At 45.6% G+C, this 24,186-nt stretch overlaps 1 protein-coding gene across 1 annotated transcript in view; it reads right to left on the bottom strand.

Moving 5' to 3' along the window:
• Positions 1–417: 417 nt before the first annotated feature.
• Positions 418–24,186, bottom strand: part of DPF3 (double PHD fingers 3) — a 255,213-nt gene continuing 231,444 nt past the window's right edge. Inside the window, exons 9-11 of the mRNA XM_066388432.1 lie at positions 19,260–19,372; positions 4,655–4,736; positions 418–4,123 (exon numbers count right to left, since the gene is read on the bottom strand). Of these exons, the coding sequence (XP_066244529.1) occupies positions 4,053–4,123; positions 4,655–4,736; positions 19,260–19,372 (266 nt within the window). The 3' untranslated portion in view covers positions 418–4,052. The remainder of the gene's footprint in view (positions 4,124–4,654; positions 4,737–19,259; positions 19,373–24,186) is intronic.

The following is a 24,186-nucleotide window of genomic DNA, read 5'->3' as shown; positions in this document are numbered from 1 at the left end:
GACACGGGGAAGCTCTGAGAGGCCTTCAGTGCAGCAGGGGCGTGGAACTGAGGGTCAGGAGGGAGAGGAAAGGAGGCTGCTGGCTCAGCACTTGCCTAACAGGCTGAGAGGGGCCAGTGGGCAGGAAGGTGGCCCTCAGAGCTCCCCACCCCCCACACATAGACCAGGGAAAACCTCTCCTCTGACCTGACACAGAAGAGCACAGGTCTGTCCCCTAAGCTTGCCCCTCTTGGAAAATAATCATCATCTTATTTTTCTTCCTTAAAATATCTGAACTTTTTAAGGGGGAGGCCGAAAGGCACGGTGCTCTGTTGGAAGCACAGACTAAAACGCACCATGAGTAATTCTCCAGGGCGTCATGAAACTTGGCTGTGAAACCCTAACCCTCCCCCCCTATAAACCTGTTATCTTCTGGCTCTGAAGGAATCTGGCCTGCCTCCCGCCCACCCACCCACTTGTGAGTTGGTTCGGTGAGACGGAGCTGAGCCTGGGGAGAAGCTCCTCTCCAGGGGCTGCCTGCCTGCCCTGGGGCGATGACAGGCACCCGGGAGCCCTGGGACCTGCTGGCTCCTGCCTTAGGTGCCTGTGGTGAGTCAGTGGGGAGCTGAGAGGAAAGCTAGAATGTAAAACTCCTAGCAGGAGCCTTGTCTCTGTTTCTTCACAATGCTGCCTGCACTGTGCTTGCTGCAGGCCCAAAAAAACCACAAAGTTTCAAAAATACCTACAGGAAACAGAGAGCTTCAACTTCCGGCTTGGATCCTGCAGCCTCACCTCCTCTCTGGTTGGCTGGAGCCGCATCAGAGTGAAACAAAGATCTGAGCTGGGAGTCAACAGCATCATTTCACTTGGTGGACTCTGGACACAATGACAGGGGCTACTGGAGTGTGGGGACCTTCACGCCAGGCCCCATGCCAGATCTTTACCAGCATGACCTTGAACTCCTGTAACAACCCTGCTGGACAGGCCATACCTACCCATGTTACAGATGTAGAAAATGGGGCTCAGAGAGGTCAAGTCATTTCCCCAATGTCAACCAGCTAGGCTTAAAATTTTAAGTGAATGTTCCACTGGACTGAATTATATCCCCCCCCCCCCCCAGAAGCTAGCTCCCTGTTCCAGGCCACACTTATCTTTTAGAAGGGAGTATTTTGAGTAACTTCATTCCGCAGTCCCAAGACCCAGGGTCAATTCCTCACCTCCCAGCACAGACCCATGCAGCCACGGTTTTCTCGTCATAGCTTTGGGCTAGTGGCCCTGACCATAAGCAACAGAGCCCTTAAAACATAAACCCCCTTTGTTAGAGATGGAAATTCTAGGAAGGCATGTAAGCTTGGCTAACTCACACTAGAAAGGGGCACAGTAATCATTTGGAGTCCTGCTCCCCAGTGCTTATTTATATAACATGATACTTCTTAGGTCTTCCAGTGTTGCTGTGAAATAGGCAGGGCACATTATCTCCATTGCACAGGTGGGTAAACTCAGGTTCAGAGATATTAAGTGACTTGCCCAAGGTCACACAGCTACTCAATGTCAGAGGCAAAACTAAAACCCTAATTATCCATATGCACCCTATGATTCTGGCTCATTCTGTGGGACTCAAAGAAAGACCAATATGGTTGACCATCACCTTTTTTTCAATACAGAACGTGACAAATAGGACTGTGTCTGCTTGAGTACCCTGTGCCATCCCACAGGCTGGCTTCGCTAACCCCACATTTCAGGTGAGGACAAAGCTCTACAAATAAGAAGGAGGTGGGCCCATCCTGCAGGGAATGAAACTGGGAAGGGAACTCTGGGCCTTCTTAACACCCCTTCCAGACCCCTGGCCACCCCCGCCACTGCACAGGTTACAGGACCCTCACCCCTCACCGCTCCTGGGCGCAGCTGGCATGGCTGGAGCTGGGACAGGGCCTCGCCCACCATCTGTGTTGAGATGGGGAACAGATGTGCACACCCTCCAAAGAAGACCTGTAAAGTAGTAGGGGCCACCGTTTTTTGGTTTCTAATTTGCTATTTTAACTTTTAAGCCATAGCGGCATTTGGGAACATTTTGGTAACGTTTTTCCTAAAATTAAGTTGAAGTGATTTTCAAAACGAATAATAGGCCTTTGAGGACAGACACCCCACTTTGGGTTTGGGGGTGGGTGGGACAGAGAGCCAGAGCAGTCGGGAGAAGAAGTATGTCCCTCTGATGTGACCCTCCTGAGTAAACAACACGGCAGCTTCCCAAGCCTCCCTGGGTCTCCAGCATCCAAACAGGTTCACCAACCAGCATGGGGCGGGTCTGACTCATGAGAAAGATCAAATCCCATCTGGACAGGGCCCTTTAAATGAGATCATTACGTATGCGTCTAACTCACTTCAAGGCCGCAGGCCCCTGCAGGAGAGTGACCCCCATCTCTTGCCACAGGTCACTCTGCAAAGAACCGAGGGAGACCAACACAGCTCGGCTCTTCGCCAGGCTGCCCTGGGTCCTCGGGCCAAGAGCAATTAGCCAGGGAGGAGGGCTCTTGCCAAGTCACAGAGTGAACACCGCAGCGGGCAGAAGTGGCCCAACTAGCCCCAGTCTCCAGGTCTCCAGGGGCTTCTTCAGGAGCTGAAGGGCTAAAAATAACCCCGGCCTTTGTTGCGAGCAGCCGGACCACAGAGATGGAGCTGGTCTCAGGGAAGCTGAGCATGCGCGAGGGTCCCGCTCGCAAACACCTGCCCTTTGGGCAAATGATTTTTCCAGAAAACATGTGAGTTATTGTGTGCTGCTGCTGTTGCCACTGCTACTGAGATTCAAAGACAGCCCAATCCACTCAAGCCCACGGGGTGGACTTCCAACACAGACTTCTCAAAATCTGAGTGTCCTCACCTCTTTCTTCTCAATACATTAAAAAAAAAAAAAAGCACACACAAGTGTCCAGCACATACTGGAGAGCTTAGGAGACAAAAGCAGCCCTCAGGCTGCGGGCTCTGCAGGGCTGCCACCTTGATCATAAGTCGTCGCATCCCCCAGTTACAGAATCTGTTTAGGTAACAATCATCTCTCCTGCATCCTAAAACCTCCAGTCAGGGCACAGTAGACAACGGCAGACATACACTTCGTGGAAGGAAGGAATGACTTGGGCACGTAGTGTCACAGCAATACGGAAGCGTTTCTCAGCGCTGTAGTCCTTTTACCAACATTTAGATCTTTGACTAGGCAGCCTTCTTCACTCACCTTCCTGGTCCTTGAGTCCCACCGGGGAGCGCTCCAGACCCAGAGGGTGCACATGTCTCACCTCAAGAAGGCCCCAATTCTGAAGGTGAAGGAGCCGCACTGCCTGGTCCCTTGTAAAGCCACTCCTGACAGATAACAAATACTTATCGGCTATTGCGGGGCCTCAGAACTACCTTTAGAGTGTTTCCCCCACCCCTCCATGCCTCCGCTTCCCTCCCCAGACCCAGCAAGAGACCACCCAGGCGATGGATGCCACCGGATATCTGCCGGGGGGGCCAGAAGGCAGCTCTTCCTCTTCACAGAGACCAGGGAACAAGGAGGGATCTCACTGTCAAGATGGCCTCCAGGCACTGAGTCTCAAAGTTTCCAGGGAGACTTCTAATAAATACCAACTTCTTTCCAGCCCTTTGTTCTTCTGCTGAGTTGGGGTGAAGAGCCCAAGCTGGAGGCAGGAGGCTGTGAGAAGATCTCTTAGAACACAAGAGATAGAAAACACCAAACTACACAGGATTAACTGATCAGTGGTCACAAAATGCTATCTCTTAAAATGGGGACCAGTGAGAGGGTAAGCGTGAGAGGGTTCCACAGGGCTGGGGCTGGGCTGGGGCTGTTCTTCAAAAGTGCAAGATCCTCCTGGTAGAAACGAGGCGGGGCTGGCTGTGTGCGGAAGCCTGCTGGGGAGATGGGCAGAGCCTCGCCCTCCTCTTTCCACGTGTCCATGCCCGCTGTGATTGCCGTTTCCTTACAGTCGGTCTGTCTGGATACTGGGAGTAGGGGCTTGATCTGGTTTGAACTGGGCTCTGGTTCAGCCTCTCCAGCAGCAAGTCACCTGCTGTGACCTGGGGCCCTAGGCTTGGCAGCCAAAGGCTGAGGCTTTTTCTTTGAGCAGTTCCCAGCATAAGTGGCAGCTCCAGCTTCCTACAAGAAACAAGATGGCATTACCAGCAGCACCTCTCCCAACCCTCAGGACCCACCCCTGGGCTCTAACTTCTTGAAAGCCCGGTTTTCTTTTGACTTTCACAATTCAAAGATGGGGCTGAAATGTTGCTGGAGCCTTGGTCCTGAAAACGTGCTGGAGTCTGCAGCTCAACGGAGGAAGTGCTCCGAGATGATTGGCTGGACTGTTGTGAAGACCCGCCCCCCCCTTGCTTCACGCCTCTTAACCAACATCCCCGGCCTGGAGCAGTTCCTCTGGAAGCTCACACCTCCCACCACCTTAGCCATATGTCTGGGAAACATCTCTTCAGTCCTCAAGTTGAAATTTCAGCTGGTTGAACTGTGCCTCAGTTTCTTCACCTGTAAAATGGTAGTGGTTGTACCTACCTCATAAGGTTGTGATGATTAAATGAGACAAGATATGTAAAGACCTTAGCACAAGGCTTGCACCATAGTGCGGGCGCAATAAGTGGTAGTGGTAGCTGTTGTGATTGTTGACCTCATCATCATTACCTTCTGGGGGCTCAGCCACAGGGGGATTTAAACAGTACATGTGGTAGCCACGGTCACAGTCATCACAGAAGAGTAGCTGGTCCTGGTGGGACAGAGAGCAGGTGGCAAGGATGAAAGACTGAATTACTTAAGGCCAACATCTGGCACCTACCTACTCCACCAGCCTAATTTCCACAGATTAACCTCCTTGCATGCCCCTTTCCGGAACACATTCAGAGTCTTCACAGCCCCCCAAATATGCCCTGTGCTTTGCCCACACCTGGACTTTCCCCTTATGCCTTCCCCGCTATGCAAATGCTACCCTTACTTTAGGATTCTGCTGAAATCATACCTCCTCCAAGAAGCCTTTCTTGACTACCACCTCACCTCTAAGCTAAAAAGGATTCATTATTCTGAACTCCCAAAGCCAGTAACTCTGCTTTTGTAAGGGCAGAAAACTAAATTTATGCATTCCTATATTCCCATGATTGCCTAGTGCACAGAAAGTACTTTAACTGTTTGAAAGCTTTACTACTTGAATTCCTCTGAACTCCACTTGTTCCATCTGTGAAACACACAGCAACCATATTTGGTGGTAACATCCACGACACCTCAGAACCATTTTAGGGTTTCACTATGCAAATGTAGAGAAATGCAAATGAAGCCATTCTTCAGTCCCCCCAAATCTCCTCAGGCGCTGGTGGCAGGTGAGAACAGGGTCCCCCAGGTGTGGTTCACTGCCAAGGTCACAGTACACACCTTTGCTCCTTTAGCTCCCTCTGCCTGGAGGCTCTCCTGGGCCGGACCCCTTCCCTTCTGGACCACTCCCTACCCGCCCTTCAAGTCTTCAAACCCTGCTCTCCCACAAAGACTTCACTAATCCACCTCAATGGAAGTTCTCTATCCCCACTGCATCCCCATAGTACTTTCCCTTTCTTCCAACATTTAACTGTATTTTCCTTTATGTTACAAAGTCTGGTATGTGGTAGACAGCAAATTAATCCATTGAAGAGTTCATTTGGAACATGCCCCTTCTGTCCACTGCTTTACGGACTGTAAGGCTCAGGGCACAACCTGTCTCACTCATCACTGAATGTCCTTCAGAACTTCCTGCACATACAAGCTCCTCAGTATGTGTTTGTGATCTGGTCCTCATTTTCCAGGTTCAGTTCTGTTCTATTCAGTGATCTCTGAATCTGTTTTAATGGCTTATAAGATGTTTGCAAAAAATTAAGTTTTATATCAGATCTCGCCTTGACTCCTACCAGTACAGAGATCCTGGAAAAAGTAGATATGGATGTTGGAAACCCGGTGAGCAAACATCAGGAGGGAGAGAAATTGAGAGGCGTTTTGTATCATGCCACGACTTTTCAGCGGGGCAATGGGAAGCTTGTGAAGAGTTAGTGACAGCCTGACCTGTGGTGGCGCAGTGGATAAAGCGTTGACCTGGAATGCTGAGGTCGCCAGTTCAAAACCCTGGGCTTGCCTCGTCAAGGCACATACAGGAATTGATGCTTCCTGTTCCTCCCCCTTCTATCTCTCTCTCTCTGTCTCTCTCTAAAAATGATTAAATAAATTATTTTAAAAAAGAAAAAAAGTTAGCAACAGAAGAGTGACATGGTCAGACTTGCAATTTAGAGAGATGTCACTAGCCACTACGCGAAAGTAGATAACCAGGCGGAGAGAGGTTGATCCTAGGGCCAGAGACCAGTTAAGAGGCTGCTCTAGCCATCCAGGTGAGAGATGATGGTGGCCGGAACTAGGGCTGTGGCATGGACAAGAGAGAAGGGTCTTGCTCTCATTTAAAAGTCATTGATTAGATATAGAGAGTGATAGGAAGAAATCAAAAATATCTCTTAGGTTGTGGCTTGGACAGCAAACCAAATGATACAGCTACCCACTCTGCCGTGGACAGAGGGCAGATCTGTGGAAGCTGAGATCACGTCTCAGCTGTAGACTGCTCTATAGATCTACAGACCACCTGTGAGGCATGCCCTAGAGGCGCGTGGAGATCAGAAAAGAGGCCTGAGCATGAGATATGGATTTAGGAGTCATTTGTGATTAAATGGCAATGGTGGCCCTGGGAGAGGAAGCCCAGAGCGCGTGAGAGAAGGTATCCTTGAACCTGAGCTAATGGAGGGATGTCCATGAACTGCCTGAAATTAAATGCACAAGTTTGTATATAGATAGAAACATTTTTTCTGAGGAAAGAGTAAGTTCATAGCTTTCATTGAAAAGCTAATTCTAAAAACATCAAGGACTCATAAAAAGTTATTGAGAAAAAGGCCAAGAATAGACCTTTGGGAACACCAACTTTAAGGGATAGGGAGAGAAAAAAGAGACCAAGAAGTAGGCAGAGAAGTAGAATGCAAACAGGGCAGTGTGATTTACTCCAAAAATATAAATAATTTATGCCAGAGCAGAAAAAAGCGAGGTGACATGGTTCAGGGACAATATGAGGAGAAAGAAGTTAAGATGAAGACAGAAAGTAGGGAGAGACTTATCAGAGAAAGTTCTAAAGACATTGATAACCCCTACTACAGTGCTGACACGTGAAATGCAAGAAGGCAGAATACCCAGATTGAACTTTCCCAAAGGGACACCAGCACTTGTGGGTTTAAATGCTGTCGGCACGGGTTGGTCGTTGTCTAGCACTATATTTTCTTCTTTCCCATCTGCTTTTCAGGAAAATTGCCTGGTAATACCAACAAGAACCCCCAGCTCAGGATGACACCGCAAGAATCACAATTTCAGGACCTCTTACTCCCAAATATCCAAGACCCAGGATCCACCTACACTGCAGTTCCGGAAGAGTGGGAGTCCCATTCTGGAATGTGCAGCATAAACCCCGGACTGGGGGAGAGGAATCCTGCTGCCCAAACAGCCTCACTCCCGATCCCTCCGCTAAGACTGCAAGGTCAACAGAAAACCTCAGCATTCACATTATTTGTAAAGCCATCAACAAGAGACTGGTTGAATAAACTCATGAAGAACTATGCAGCTGTAGGCAGAAAAAAAATTGTGTCGTTATATTTCTATGGAATAATCTCCAGGATTTTCAGTAGAAAAGCAAGGTGAAAAAAAATAGGTATATCTGTTTCAATTTTCCAAGAAAATGCATCTATTTTCTTACGGATTCATATGCATATACTTATGCTTACATTAAAACAAAATAGAAAGATAAAACATTTTTTTAAATGGCTATCTATAAGCTAAGTGAGGGGATAGTATAAAAGAGGTAGGGATAGAAGCTAGATTTCTTTGAATATACTACTGTTTATTCTGTAAATTTGATTTTGGAACCAGTAAATATTTTACACAGTTTAAAAGCAAAATTCACATTGTCATTGTCCCTAAATACAAAAGAAATATGAAACAAAATAATCTAATGTATTAGTTGGTGGTATAACTATACAGAAAGAAATTATTCCAAGTGACTTTTTAAATCAAATTTATTGGGGTGACATTGGTTAATAAGATTATCCAGGATTCAAGTATCTGTTTCCATGATACATGATCTGTATGTTGCAATGTGTGCCCACCAACCAAAGTCAAACCATCTTCCTTCACCATGTATTTGACCCCTTTACCCTTTACTACCTCCTCTATCTTGAAGTGACTTTAAAATAAGTAGTCTGAGTACACATCCTTAGTTAAATATAATATATCTTAGGACATAAATAAGTTCAAATGTGTATGTGCATATATGTGTATATTTCTTTACAGAAATCATATTGTTGGTGGTAATAGAAAATTGATAAAGACTTTTGTGTGTGAATTAAATAAGTGATTATGTTGGTATTCAGAAGAAACAATTTTTACATAGTTGAAAGAAAATACAAATGTAAGATCGATGACATTCAGTAAAAACCCTATAGTCAGTCCTGTGCATGAACTGGAAATATCAGTACAAATGTACAGTGCATTTTATCTTTAAAATTAACAAAACCTATTTCCTAGCTCTGTCCATTGAAAATGTTCCCAAACAGCCTGACCAGGCAGTGGCACAGTGGATAGAGCATCAAACTGGGACACAGAGGACTCAGGTTCGAGCCCCCAACATTGCCGGCTTGAACACAGGCTCATCCGGCTTGAAGCCTAACTAAGGTCACTGGCTTAGGCCCAAGATCCTTGGCTTGAACAAAGAAAAGGTCACTCGCTCTTCTGTAGCCCCCCGGTCAAGGCACATGTAAGAAAGCAGTCATTGAACAACTAAGGTGCAACAACAAAGAATTGATGCTTCTCATCTCTCTCCTTTCCTGTCTGTCTGTCCCTAGCTGTCCCTCTCTCTGACTCTCTCCCTGTCTGTCAAAAATAAATAAATAAACAAAAAGAAAATATCCCCAAACAATGAATAATACAGTAAAAGTCAGCACCCCTAGCACCCACATTATGTTTTCTAAAGACCATTGCCCACTAAAAGAAACCAGAAATCCTTGTATATATAAAGGGCTGATTCCAGATCTGGAGCTTGACATGAATACATACTTTTACACATTGGAAAACAAGGAAACTATCATACTATTGAGGTCATGGGTGTTAAGTTTGGGTATAGGATCCCTTTAAACACGAACTCCCCTCACCCAACCTCTCACTGGGACAACTTCCTCACTAAGCATCTCCCTCACCAAACCTCTACCTCCCCGTAAGCACCTCCCTTCACCCCAGGAGGATCTGGCAAGTGTCCTTGGAACAAGGTCTTCAGGAGGAGCCTGAGGGCTGGGAAAAGGGAGACAGCCTGTGGCCAAGGCCACAAGCCAGGACATGCTAATCTGAACATGTCCAGGTGCACCAACCCCCATATCAGCAGATACCGGCAGCCGTCCCCATATCAGACACCCCCTTCCTGCAGTCTCCGCTGAGGCCACTGGAGTCTCAGCCTGTCTGCTTTGCAGATAGATGCATAAATAAACTTCTTACAAACTCATCAGGCCCTGTGCATCCTTCCTTTGATGACCTAACAGTGGGGACTCAGGGAGCCTGAGTGAAAAAACTCAAAGTTCACCCTCATTATCTTCCCACAGGCCAAAGATGGAACAATTTCAACTGTAATGGATTGAAACAAATTAAATATATTTAAATCCTTGAGTTCATAAAGATACTACTTTTTTAAAAAACGTTGTTGTCTTTGGAAGACGCTAGGAAACATCCCACTACTTTTTGATTTATTATTTGTGAAATACTTCTAGTCTTAGAGAAAAGTTGCAAAAATAGTACAAAGAGTTTCTCTACACACTTGACGCAGTTTCCCCTACATTAACCTCTTACTTTATCACAGTGCAACCGTGAAAGGCAGGAAGTCACCATTAGCAGGACATTCCTAACTAATGTGCAGACCTCCTTTGAGTGTCTCCGGTTTTCCCACTTAGGTCCCTTTTCCCACGATCCCATATTGCATGTATTTGTCGTATTTTCTTTTTTTTAATCATTTTTTTATTTTTCAGTTATAGTTGACATGCAATATTACATTAGTTTCAGGTGTAAAACTCAGCGATTAGACATTCTATCACTTCCTAAGTGATCATCCCAATAAATGTCACACCCATCTGACACCATACATAGTTATTAAAATATTGACTATAGGCCCTGGCCGGTTGGCTCAGCGGTAGAGCGTCGGCCTGGCGTGTGGGGGACCCGGGTTCGATTCCCGGCCAGGGCACATAGGAGAAGCGCCCATTTGCTTCTCCACCACCCCCCTCCTTCCTCTCTGTCTCTCTCTTCCCCTCCCGCAGCCAAGGCTCCATTGGAGCAAAGATGGCCCGGGCGCTGGGGATGGCTCCTTGGCCTCTGCCCCAGGCGCTAGAGTGGCTCTGGTCATGGCAGAGCGACGCCCCGGAGGGGCAGACCATCGCCCCCTGGTGGGCAGAGCTTCGCCCCTGGTGGGCGTGCCGGGTGGATCCCAGTCGGGTGCATGCGGGAGTCTGACTGTCTCTCCCCGTTTCCAGCTTCAGAAAAAATACAAAAAAAAAAGAAAAAAAAATATTGACTATATTCTCTATGCTGTTCTTTACACCCCATAACTGTTCTGTAACAACCAATCTGTACTTCTTAGGCCCTTCACCTTTTACCATCCATCCCCTAAACACCCTCCCATCTGATAACCATCCAAATGTTCTCTGTAACTATGGGTCTGTTTGTTTTGTTTGTTATTTTGTTTCTTAGACTCAATTGTTCATACATGTGTATTTATTGCCATTTTATTATTCATGCTTTTCTTTTTAAAGAAGACCCTTTAACATTTCATATAATACTGGTTTGGTGGTCATGAACTCCTTTATCTTTTTCTTGCCTGGGAAGCTCTTGATCTCTCCTTCAATTCTAAATGCTAGCTTTGCTGGGTAGAATAATCCTGGTTGTAGGTCCTTGATTTTCATTATTTTGAATATTTCTTGCCACCCCCTTCTGGCCTACAGAATTTCTGTTGAGAAATCAGCTGACAGTTTTATAGGAGCTTCCTTATAGATAACTGCTTTTAAGATTCCTTTGTCTTTTACCTTTGGCATTTTAATTATGATGTCCTTTTTTTTTTTTTTTTTTTTGACAGAGAGAGAGTCAGAGAGAGGGATAGATAGGGACAGACAGACAGGAATGGAGAGAGATGAGAAGCATCAATTTTTTGTTGTGGCACTTAGTTGTTCATTGATTGCTTTCTCATATGTGCCTTGACCATGGGCCTTCAGCAGACTGAGTAACCCCTTGCTCAAGCCAGCGACCTTAGGTCCAAGCTGCTGAGCTTTGCTCAAACCAGATGAGAGCCGCACTCAAGCTGGCGACCTCGGGGTCTTGAACCTGGGTCCTCCGCATCCCAGTCCGACGCTCTATCCACTGCGCCACTGCCTGGTCAGGCGATTATGATGTGTCTTGGTGTGGGATTCTTTGGGTTCATCTTGTTTGGGACTCTCTGTGCTTCCTGGACTTGTATGTATATTTCATTCACCGGGTTCGGGAAGTTTTCTATCACTATTTTTTCACATCGGTTTTTCAATTCCTTGCTCTCTCTCTCTTCTCCTCCGGTACCCCATGATGCAAATGTTGGTACACTTGAATTTGTCCCAGAGGCTCCTTACACTATCCTCATCTTTTAAAATTCTATTTTCTTTTTGCTGCTCTGATAGGGTGCTTTTTCTTTGTTATATTTCAAATCGCTGATTTGATTCTCGGCTTCATCTACGCTACTTTTGATTCCCTGTAAATTATTCTTCATTTCAGTTAGTATAGCCTTCATTTCTGTTTCTTTTTTTTTATGGTTTCCATGTCCTTTTTCATGCTGTTGAAATTCTTACTAAGTTCACTGAGTATCCTTATAACCAGTGTCTTGAACTCTGCATCTAGTAGATTTCTTGTCTCCATCTTAGTCCTTTTTCTGGAATTTTGTTCTGTTCTTTCATTTGGGACCTGTGTCTTTGTCTCCTCATTTTGGCAGCCTCTGTGTTTGTTTCTATGTATCAGGTAGAGCTGCTACATCTCCCAGGCGTGGTAGAGTGGCCCGACATAGTGGGTGTTCTGTAGGGTCCAGTGGCACAGCCCCTCCAGTCACCCGAGCTGGGTACTCAAGATGCCCCCTCCACCCTACCTTCTGTAGGTTGTGTACACACTCCTGTTGTAGATGAGCCTTGATTGCTGTTGGCATATTAATGGGAGGGATTACCCCCAGGCTGATTGGCTGAGATACCATGGAAGATCAGGTATCAGCTGTGCAGGGGCCTACCCCATAGAGCAGGGCTGACTTCAGCAGGGCTCTGGTGCCCACTGAGTCCACCCCTTTGAGTATGTCACTTGTGGAAGTGGTTGGGTGGTACTTCAACATAGTCTGAAGCTGTCCACCAGGTGCGTTGGCTCTGAGGCCTCCTGGGAATTGCAAGACAAGGTCAGCCACTGCCTGTGCCCTGCCTGGTACCAACTGTCATGAGGTACAGAAGGATGTGCAGATGGCTGCTACTTGTGCTGGGCTTGGAAGTGCCCAAGAGAGGTCAAGCTTCAAATAAAGGCTGGTTGCCACTAGTGCTGGGCCTTGGGCCACTTAAGCGAGAGGAACAGGACATGATGAGGCCAGATGCTCCTTGTCTGAGAGATTTTAGGAAAATCGGAAGCATGAGCCAAGAGAGATCATTTGTATGGAAAAGCCACTAGAAACAGCGTGGGTGGGCCCACAAATTGGGTGGGGTGGGGTCTCAAGGCAGGGTGAACAGAATGAGCCCAGTTGATGGAGTCTCAGATATGGTACCTGCCTGCCGGCTCTTTTCAGGGAGGCTCAGGAAGAGTGCAATGGCCTTAGCCAGCTGTTCTGTCTGGGAGAAAGCTACCCACCCACCCCCAGCTCCTATCCTGATACCAGACAATTCAGTTCCTTCCTCTATGTCCCTGGTGCCTTTCGAGCTGCTGCCCTAGTGCTGGAGCTCAGAGAAAGTGAGTCCAAGTAAGTCCATGTGTGGGCCCTTGAAGAGGAACTGCCTGGGACTCCAGCAGCCTCTGCTTCTCTTGGCCATACTCATCACTTATTTTTATAGCCAGACATTCTGGGGACTTCTTTTCCTGGCACTGGAACCCTGGGTTGAGGGGACTGGTTTGGGGCTGGGAGCTCTTAATCCTCAGGGGTACCTCTGCTGCCAAGACATCCCTCCCAATTTTTATCTGCCACACATGTATGTGGGACCAGCCCGTTCCCCCTCCTACCAGTCTTGATGTAGTTTCTTCTTTATGTCTTAGTTGTAGGACTTTTGTTCAGCTAGATTTCAGGCAGTTCTGAATGATGGCTGTTCTGTAGTTTAATCATAATTTTGATGTGGTTGTGGGAAGATGCGAATAGTGCATTTACCTACAATGCCATCTTGACAAGAAGCTGTCATGTTTTCTTGATGTCCTTGAATCTGTGACAATTCCTTAAGTTTCTTTGTCTTTTAAGACTTTGACAGTTTTGAATAGCCCAGGCCAGTGACTTTATAGAATATCACTCAACTTGAGTTTGTCTGATCTTTTTCCATGAGAAGATTGATGGTATGCATTTTTTGGCAAGACCACAAAGAAATGGGCCACCCACCCTTCTCAGTGCATACTATCAGGGGGCATCGACACCAATATACTTATTACTAGTAATGTTACTCTGACCATATAGTTAAGGTAGTGTCTGCGAGTTTCTCCATTGTACAGTTACGATTTTCCCCTTATCTGGGGGAGATACTTTATGATTATGCAAGTACTATTCTCTTTCTTATCATACTTTTGCCCACTAATTTTAGCATCAATTATTGCTGGTTCTTGCTTACAACAACCATAATGGTGATGTTTGACTATTGGTGATTTCTCTCTTTCTTCTACATTTCTGCTCTAAGGAAGAGTTTATTTCTTTCCCATTTATTTATTTATCCAATATTTTAAAGATACCATGTGTATATTTATTTTGTACTTTGGGTTATAATTCACTACTATCAGTTTTCACTTTGTTGCTCAAGCGGTGCCAGATTTGACCATCAGGAGTTCCTTCAAGTGGTACCTGTGTCCTTTAGATTGGCTCTATCAATTTTTGAGCATTTCCTCAGTTTCTCATACTACAGGGTACTCCAGGCTCCAGTATATTTTCTGGGCTTCAGCCCTGACATCAGCCATTTCTCCAAAGATCCCTGGTTCCTTTTATTGGAGAATGGTGCAGTTGACCCTTGAACAATACACATTTGAACTGTGTGGGTCCACTTACACATGGATTTTTTTTCAATATGATTTTTCTTAATATTTTCTTTTCTTCAGCTTACTTTATTATAATAATATAGTATATAACATATGTAATAAACAAAACGTATGTTAATAATTGACTGTTTATGTTATTGGTAAGAGTTCTAGTCAACAGTAGACTATTAATGGTTAGATTTGGGGGGAGTCAAAAGCTATACAGTAGATTTTTTACTGCATGGGGGACAGTGCCCCTAACCCTTGACCTAACCATTGCTCAAGGGTCAACTGTATTTAGAAACCAATCTGTGAGTGCTATGGGTCCTCATTACTTCTGGGTTGTCATTGCTTCTGGGCCCTTCCAGCTGATAGAGTTAGGAAATAAAATAAATGTATGTGTAGGTATATATGCACACATCTGTATTTATTTTTGTATCTATCCACATGTGCACACAAATACAGATAGCTATAGATATAGATGTAAACATATATATATATATTATATTAAAAATCATAAATTCTTACTAACAGCTCCTATTCCAACCCAACACCACTGGGGTCAGTTTAGCTTTCCTTCGTTATTTGAATATTTTTTTCTCTGACATTGAGAAACCTGACTCTCATTATTCACAATATACAGTTATTAGTTTCAGAATGACTAACTCACATGTCAGTCAGAAAAAAATTTATTCACTAGAGTACAAAATTTGTATAGCTATTTGTGCCATTAGCTCTAAAATACACAAATACTACTTTCCAAAGTTACTTAATTCTTTCCTACCCCATCCTTCAGTATGGTTACGGTAGCTATTTACATTATAGTTAGGGTCACTTGTTACTGATCATATTCCACTTTCGGTTCCCCCTACATCCTGGTTGTTTTTCGGTATTTACCTATTGTAGGTATGTGCAACAACGCCTGCTGCTAAGACTCAGAGCCACACAAAAAGGCATTCTCAGAGAAGTGTCACCCCTCTTATCCATACTGTCCCACCCCCATTTTCCCATTCTTCCTACCCCAATCCCACTCATTCTTATAGGTAACCAATTTCTTTAGCTTCTTGTTTATCCTTCCTGTATTTCCTTTACACAAGTGAACAGATATATGTGTATTTTCTTATGCCTTTCTTACAAGAATGGCAGCATACTAGAGATATATTTTTACTTCTCTTTTTTCATTTAACAATATATCCTGAAAATCACTCCTTACTGATTCATAAAGACCTGCCTTGTTTTGTTTTTAATAGCTGCATTATACTCCACTAGGTGGCTGTACCATCATTATTTACCCATTCTATGTATGAGCATTTAGGTCACTTCCAATATTTTGCAAGTACAAACAATACAACCATGAATAATATGTATTTTCACAATGTTGTGGGTATATCTTTAGAGTAGATTCCTATAGATGAGATTGCTAAGTCAATAGGAAAGTGCATAGTAGTGGTGTTAAATATTGTTAAATTTCCCTCCAGAAGGGTTGTACCACATTATATTCCCACTACAATGTATTAAGGTGTCAGTTTTCCCACAGTCTCATCAACAGAGTATGTTGTAATACTCTTTAATTTTCTTTTTGAGTAAGAGAAAGAGAGTAGCCTGACCAGGCGGTGGCGCAGTGGATAGAGTATCAGACTGGGACACAGAGGACCCAGGTTCAAAACCCTGAAGTCTCAGGCTTGAGCATGGGCTCATCTGGCTTGAGCACAGGCTCACCAGGTTGAGAGCAGGGTGGTTGGCTTGAGCATGGGATCATAGACATAATCCCATGCTTGCTAGCTTGAAGCCCAAGGTTGTTGGCTTGAACCCAAGGTTGCTGGCTTGAACAAGGGATCATTCGCTCTGCTGTAGTCCCACGGTCAAGCAATCAATGAACAACTAAGGTGCCGCAACAAAGAATTGATGCTTCTCATCTCTCCCTTCCTGTCTCTCTGTCCCTCTCACTCTGTCTTTTTTCTTTTTCTTTCTTTTTTTTTTTTTTTTTTGACAGAGACAGGCAGAGAGTCAGAGAGAGGGACAAATAGGGACAGACAAGCCAGAAGAGAGAGAGATGAGAAGCATCAATTCTTCATTGCAGCACCTTAGTTGTTCATTGATTGCTTTCTCGTATGTGTCTTGAGGGGGGGGGGGGGGGGACACACAAAACAGCAGAGCAAGTGACCCCTTGTTCAAGCCAGCGACCTTGGGCTTCAAGCCAGTGACCATGGGGTCATGTCTGTGATCCCATGCTCAAACCAGATGTGCCCATGCTCAAGCTGGCAACCTCGAGGTTTTGAACCTGGGTCCTCTGCATCCCAGTCCCACGCTCTATCTACTGCGCCACCACCTGGTCAGGCATGAATTGTCTTACATAAGTTTTTCCCATTCTCTATCAGGTTTCTGATCCCTTCTCCCTCAAATTTTAAGAGTTCTTTATATATTAAGGATATTAGCCCTTTATCTGTGATACACGCTGCAAATATTTTCTCCTAGTTGTTAGTGTCCTTTCACTTCATTGTGTTTTCTACTGTGCAAATTTTTATGTGGTCAAATTTTTCAATATTTTCTCTTATTGCTTTTGAATTTTGAGTCACAGAAAATCTTGCCTTATATTTATTTATTTATTTATTTATTGTGGCATAGACAGAGAGAGGGACAGATAGGGACAGACAGACAGGAAGGGAGAGAGATGAGAAACATCAATTCTTCGTTGCAACTCCTTAGTTGTTCATTGATTGATTTCTCATGTGCCTTGATCAGGGGGCTATAGCAGACTGAGTGACCTCGAAACAGTGACCTTGGGTCCAAGCTGGTGAGCCTTGCTCAAACCATATGAGCCTATGCTCAAGCTGGCGACCTCAGGGTCTCAAACCTGGGTCCTTCACATCTCAGTCTGACGCTCTATCCACTGTGCCACCACCTGGTCAGGCTTGCCTTATATTTAAAGAGGAATTCACCCATGTTTTCTTCCAGTACTAATATGGTTTTATTTTCTTAATAGTTATATCACCAGTCTACTTAGAGAATATTCTTATGTATTATGTGGACTTAATTTTATCTTTCCCCAAATGGTTATCCTATTGTCCCAGCACCATTCACAAAAATGTCCACCTTTGATCCAATGATTTCAAACACAACTGTCAGCCTATATTAAATGTCCATAGGTAACTGGGTCAATTTATGGATTTTCTATTCTATTCCATTGGTCTATTTGTCTATTTTTTTTTTAAATTATAGAGGCTTTATGGTATGTTTTAACACCTCATAGGGCTAGTCTCCCCTCAAAACTTTGTGGTTTTCAGCGTTTTCTCGGCTATTCTTTTTTTTTTTTTTTTTTTTTTTACAGAGAGAGAGTGAGTCAGAGAGAGGGATAGACAGGGACAGACAGACAGGAATGGAGAGAGATGAGAAGCATCAATCATTAGTTTTTCATTGCGTGTTACAACACTTTAGTTGTTCATTGATTGCTCTCTCATATGTGCCTTGACTGCGGGCCTTCAGCAGACCGAGTAACCCCTTGCTGGAGCCAGTGACCTTGGGTTCAAGCTGGTGGGCTTTTGCTCAAACCAGATGAGCTCGTGCTCAAGCTGGAGACCTTGGGGTCTTGAACCTGGGTCCTCTACATCCCAGTCCAACGCTCTATCCACTGTGCCACCGCCTGGTCAGGCTCTTGGCTATTCTTGCATGCTTGTTTTTGCACATGAACTTTAGTATCAACTTCTCTAGGCTTACATTAAATTGGTAAATTAACTTAGGAAGAACTGGTATCTTTATAATGTTGATTCATTCTATCCAAGATCACACAATATCTTTCCCTTTGCTCAAAACTATTTCTGTATCTTTTCAAAAATGTTTTAAATGTTTCTTCATATAAGTTTTACATATTTACTGTTAAGCTTATTTCTAAGGCTTTCTTCTTTTTTGCTATTGTGAGTAGAGTTTCTCTACCATTATGTCCTCTAACTCATTATTATTTGTGCATATTTAATTTTTGCATGATAATTTTATATCCTGCTACTTTTAATGTTTGAGTTAACTTTATAATTGATTCTCTTGGGTTTTTCATATATATTATTATAGTTTACAAAATAGAGTTTAAGTAAAAAAAAAAGAAATAGAGTTTGCTATTTGTTAGCGTCTTATGCTTCTGGTTGATTTCTCTTGTCTAATTGCATTAGCTAATATCTCTAAAATAATGATAAAAGTAGTAGAGATAGTAGGCATCCTTATATGGCTCCTGATCTTAGTAGAAATGCCTCCAGTGTTTCCCCATGAATAAGATAATAGCTTTAATTCAAAGGTATAAAAAGTTTATCATGTTAAGAAAATCTCCCGCCTGAGCAGGCGGTGGCGCAGTGGATAGAGCATCAGATTGGGATGCGGAAGGACCCAGGTTCGAGACCCCGAGGTCGCCAGCTTGAGCGCGGGCTTATCTGGTTTAAGCAAAAGCTCACCAGCTTGGACCCAAGGTCGCTGGCTTGAGCAAGGGGTTACTCAATCTGCTGAAGGCCCACGGTCAAGGCACATATGAGAGAGCAATCAATGAACAACTAAGGTGTCACAAAGCGCAACGAAAAACTAATGATTGATGCTTCTCATCTCTCCATTCCTGTCTGTCTGTCCCTGTCTATCCCTCTCTCTGACTCTCTGTCTCTGTTAAAAAAAAAAAAAATCTCCCACAATTTTTATTTTTTGAATGTTTTAATCATGAATAGGAGTTGGAATCACCATTATTTTGGAAACTAATAAATAAAGGGAAAGAGTCAGGTATTTATCCTGCCTTTTTTACATAAACTATTCCTGAGGGTAACCAAGGTCCCTATGGTACGAATGTCCCAAGTGTTCTGAGGTCAAAGGGAAAAGGGAAGTTCCTGAATGACACTTTCGCCAGGAGTCCAGTTATGAGAGTCCTCCATCCTCTCCACCCCTCACAGGACTTCCAGCCCCGCGGATTTCTCCCTCCTGGGTGGAAGCCCAAACTCACGTCATTCTCCGAGGTCCCACAGAGGATGCAGGATTTGCACTCTATGCACTGCCACTTGTAGGTCTTGACGGCCTCAGTCATGTTCAGGGTGAACTGCAGGCAGGTCGGGTGACCTAGAGGAGGCAGAAATGGTAGCGTTAAAGCCAAAGGGCCTGACTTGTCACCCTCAGCACCACTAACTAAGAACACATTTATGCCCAGCTTGGAAGGCAGGGGTAGCATGCGTTAGGAACCCAGATGGGGCACTACCCACACTCCCTCACTACCTACATGTATATCAGATCAAGGCCTAAAGAGGGAGATGGGTATTCACCCTTTCACCAGGCACGGATGCCATCCAAAGCCTCTTGCCCTAGAGCATTTCCCCCTAGAGGTGCAGCCAGCTAGGACATAAGTGGTGATCGGGGGAACAAGAAAGGACACTGCACAGCATGTGGCACCAGGCAGCACGTGAGTCCCCCGCAGTAGCTCCAGCCCCAGCAGCAACACAGAAGCTATCTGGAATTGGGCCCTCAGATCCACAGCGCTGTTCACACTGCCTCAGGGCACAGGGGAAGAGTGCGAGGCTTCCCGGGACAGAGCTCAGGGGCTCTGTGAGGCATTGCTGTTATCCAGAGCACCCGTGCCCATGCCCGGGAGATCAGCAGGAGTCCACACCCTGCACAGTACTGGGGCTAGAGAGGGAAGTGGCCTGGCAGGGAGGGCCAGTAAGTGTGGCATCACCGCAAAGAGTACACAATGGCCAGGTCCACCCTAAAAGGACTGCTTGCTGGTTCTAACTCTTTTCTCCATCCCAAGTATCACATTAGCCCAGCCGATAGCAAGATCGGGGAGGGACATTAGGATGTAACCTTAGAGCCCACAGCCCCAGTGGACCAATACTGAGGCTCGCCTGCAGAGCTGCACTCTGTTTGCAGCCATAACTCACCCAAAAGAGAGACACCGGCAGTGAGAGGACAGCTATGAGCCATAGAATGTGAAGACCTCTGACCTTCTATTTGGCAGGGAAAGGAAACTTGATGATCCCAGGTTTCCCAGGGCTGTCAATCTGCCCAGAGCATCTAGACAGAGCCTCAATTACTGACTCTGTCACAGAAAAGCTGACAGTTTGCCTACTGCTAGAAGTTCACCAGAGCTCCCAGCTCTGCCAAACCCACCATATAGTGCATTGTGTTGCTTCTTTCACATGAAGGACTGACTTCTAAAGAAGGACACAAGAGGTGGGTCACAGGGTTTTACCAACCCAGTGGCCTCCACAGATGGGCAGGACCCCATGTGGTACCACCACCCCTTGGTGAAGCCACATCCCACCATGAGGCCCCTATTCCCTCCCTTTCAAATCCTCAGAGAGCTACTTACATCATGGCCGCCTGGGGGACATACTCTCTATAAGGACCCTTCAAAGTTGGGGCTCCACAATTACAAACCACACTGTTACCTCACAGAGTATGAGTAGGAATGGAAATGGCTCATTGATGGGGAAGAGGGGACCACTTAGCCAAGAGCAGCTTGAAGGATCGAGAGGGCTGATCTAAAAGCTTTTCAAGGGCTTCTCAGGTGCCATCCAACTTAAAGGCTCCCACAGCTCTAGACTAATAACCCTCTTAAAGTGACACGGTGCCAGTGACCTCGAAGAGATAGAAGCCCAGCATTACGAGCCTGCGTGAACATGCTGCTGATATTCTTGAGGGCATCACAAAGACCTATCTGTCTAAGAAGCACACTGGCCAGGGCGGTTCCCTACTCCAGTTTCTCAGAGAGAATACTGGGATTGGAATAGGAGGGAAAACACCAGTTTGACATTCTGAATGGTTTGGACCATAAATGCCTGGGTTCTCAGACAGGGAACCCTTGGGAAGGTTGCAGATAAGTTCATAAGAGCAGATACCCATATTAGCAAACTGACTCTGCCCAGTTCCACCGCCTCCAGCCACACCCCAGCCACAACCAGCCAGCTCACAATAATTATTCAGAAACAAGTATTTATTGAGCGCCTGGTAGGCCAGCCATTGCACTAGACAGAAAAGACGCGGCAGTAAGCAAGACACCCCAAACACCTCTCATTAGAGAGGACTTAAGTTAATGAACTAGACACATACCTATTTATTTACAACTGTGTGATAGGTGCCATGAAGGAAAATCATACTTGACAATGAAAACAAAACCATAGGAGCGCCTAACCTAGTCCAGGATGCCGAGGCAACATTTCCCGACAGGTAAAGAGCCAAACGGGTGGGCGAGGGGAGCGTCCGAGCGAGAACAGCTCAGCCAGCAGCCAGCGGAGGCTCTGCGCAGTGAGGGCTTGGCAAAGTGAGAGGAAAGGGCAGGCTAGTGAGCAGAGGCGTGGCGAGCCAAAGGAGAAAGGCAAGAGGAGCAGGTGAAGTTGCTGGAGCCAGATTACACAGGCACTGTGGCCCTTATTTAAAAATTCAGAGCTTTAAAATCATGAAAGGGTTTTAAGCAAGAAAGGGACTGAATCGCGCTGTGTTTAAAGGACCATGCGTTAGCATGAGAGATCTTTAGGGTGATGAAGCGATTCTGTATCCTGATTGTGATGGTGGTTACAGATATGATCAAACTGCGTAGAGTTACACAGATGCACACCTAAGTACTCAGTGTATGTGCATGGAAAATCAATAAAATACGAATAAGGTCTGCAAGTACATCGATGTCCATTGACTGGCTTTGATAGTGAACTAGTTATATAGGATGTTACCAGGGAAATAAACTGGTTGGAGGCTGCATGTGTCCTCTCTGTAATATATTTAATAACTTTCTATGGTGCTATAATTATTTCAAAATAAAAAGTTGAATAGCTATTTTTATATAAGGAAAATATAAATAAAAATTAAAATCATCAAGATGGAAGGGAAGGGCCTGACCAGGCGGTGGCGCAGTGGATGGAGCGTCGGACTGGGATGCAGAGGACCCAGGTTCGAGACCCCGAGGTCACCAGCTTGAGCGCGGGCTCATGTGGTTTGAGCAAAAGCCCACCAGCTTGAACCCAAGGTCGCTGAGTCCAACAAGGGGTTACTCGGTCTGCTGAAGGCCCGCGGTCAAGGCACATATGAGAAAGCAATCAATGAACAACTAAGGTGTTGCAACATGCAATGAAAAACTAATGATTGATGCTTCTCATCTCTCTCCGTTCATGTCTGTCTGTCCCTGTCTATCCCTCTTTGACTCACTCTCTGTCTCTGTAAAAAAATACATAAATAAATTAATTAATTAAAAAAAAAAGATGAAAGGGAAGGAGGGAGGGAGAGAGGGAGGGAGGGAGGAAGGGAGGAGGGAGGAAGGGAGGAGGGAGGGAGGGAGGAAGGGAGGAAGGGAGGGAGGAAGGGAGGAGGGAGGGAGGAAGGGAGGAAGGGAGGAGGAAGGGAGGAGGGAGGGAGGAAGGGAGGAGGGAGGGAGGAGGGAGGGAGGAGGGAGGCAGGAAGGGAGGTGCTATGGAAAGAATTGGGAGGGCTGGGGAATGAAGATGGCAGAGAAATGGGGGGGGGCAGGGGGATGTAGAGATGCAAGAATTGTTGCCAGGAAACTAGTTCAGAGGCTGATGCAAATACCAGGAGATAGACAGAATGATTAAACTGAAGTGGGGATTTGAGAAATACTAAAGATATAATTGACAGGACTTAACCACTGTTTGAATGTTAGGAGAGTGGGAAAAGAGAGATAATGAGAAACATTCTCAAGTTTCTAACCTAAGAAATTAGGTGGGCTGCACTGAAGCTTACGCCGGTGAGGAAGACTCTGGTAAGCACGCGGGGGCCCAATGGCGGTGGGGGGATCACTCTGCTGGACTCGGGTAGTCTGTGAGACTTCTGACGGAAATGTCAGGGAGGTAGTAGACTGTAAGTGCTTAGAGCTCAAAGGAGACGTATGGACTAGATATGTAAGATCTTTAGGGTGATGAAACGATTCTGTATCCTGGATTTTTGATAAGTGGTAAGAATTAATTAAATTACCTAGGAAAATTTAAAAAGCACAAGGAGAGAAGAAAGGAGGAGAGAGAAAAAGGTCCAGGACAGGCTTTGAGGACTCGACTAGTTAAAGCTTGAAAGAACAACCAACAGAGAAAACTGAGAAGATGGCCGGAGATACAAACCAGGCAAATACGGGGTCGCAGCCACCAAAGAAAACATTTCAAGAAGAGGGTGGCCAGCCGTGTGGACTACCACAGGTTCTTGAGTTTGTCATTACTCAGTAAAGACCCAGAACGAGGGAGTGTTGACAGATCAGAGCAAAAGCTGCCCTACTAATAATAACACTCTTCAGCAGTGTCCCCTTCCCTAGGAAGGAAGGTCAGCACATTCCAGAGCATGACATGGAGCTCAGTGGCCAACTGGAGCTGCCTCCGCAGGTGGGGATGGGGTGGGGGTGGTGACTTGTGTGTCACACGCAGCCAACAGTACTCCACAAATACTTATCAAGAGCCAATTCTACGTTCAAGTTTTCTCAGATCACTGTGCTGAGCTCTGAAGACATTTCCTGGTATAGTTCTGAGCCAGTGAACAGTAGTAAGTGGGTTTTGGAAACTCCTGTAGGAAGTCTCTGAAAAAGTCCCAAGGGCTTTCTCTGCGTTTCAGCCTTGAGGAAGCCATCAGCGTCCCCCAACACCTTCAAAGCCAAAGGAAGGGAATGACATTCACACAGCATACCCCTTTCCCCGCCAGCCTCCTCCCCATAAAATGTAGGACTAAGATGAGCCTCAGCTCGGTCTGCAGGCTCCTTTGGCTCAGAATTCAAGACATCACTCAAGTGCAAGAGGAGAGTAAGGGATGCAACTTCCCAGCCAGGGAAGGTAAGGCATAGAAGGCCAAGTCACCCAGCCAGCCATTAGCGGGTAAAAAACGACGCCCAGAATGAAATTTTCCTGTCTGTACCATCATAACAGGTTAGCTGTCTGTTGCCTGTCTCCAAAGAC

This window comes from Saccopteryx leptura, chromosome 6 (assembly GCF_036850995.1).
Source record: "Saccopteryx leptura isolate mSacLep1 chromosome 6, mSacLep1_pri_phased_curated, whole genome shotgun sequence".
Classification (NCBI taxonomy): Eukaryota; Metazoa; Chordata; class Mammalia; order Chiroptera; family Emballonuridae; genus Saccopteryx; species Saccopteryx leptura.
The sequence above is the reverse complement of the archived record's forward strand: the minus strand, read 5'-3'. Positions and strand labels throughout refer to the sequence as shown.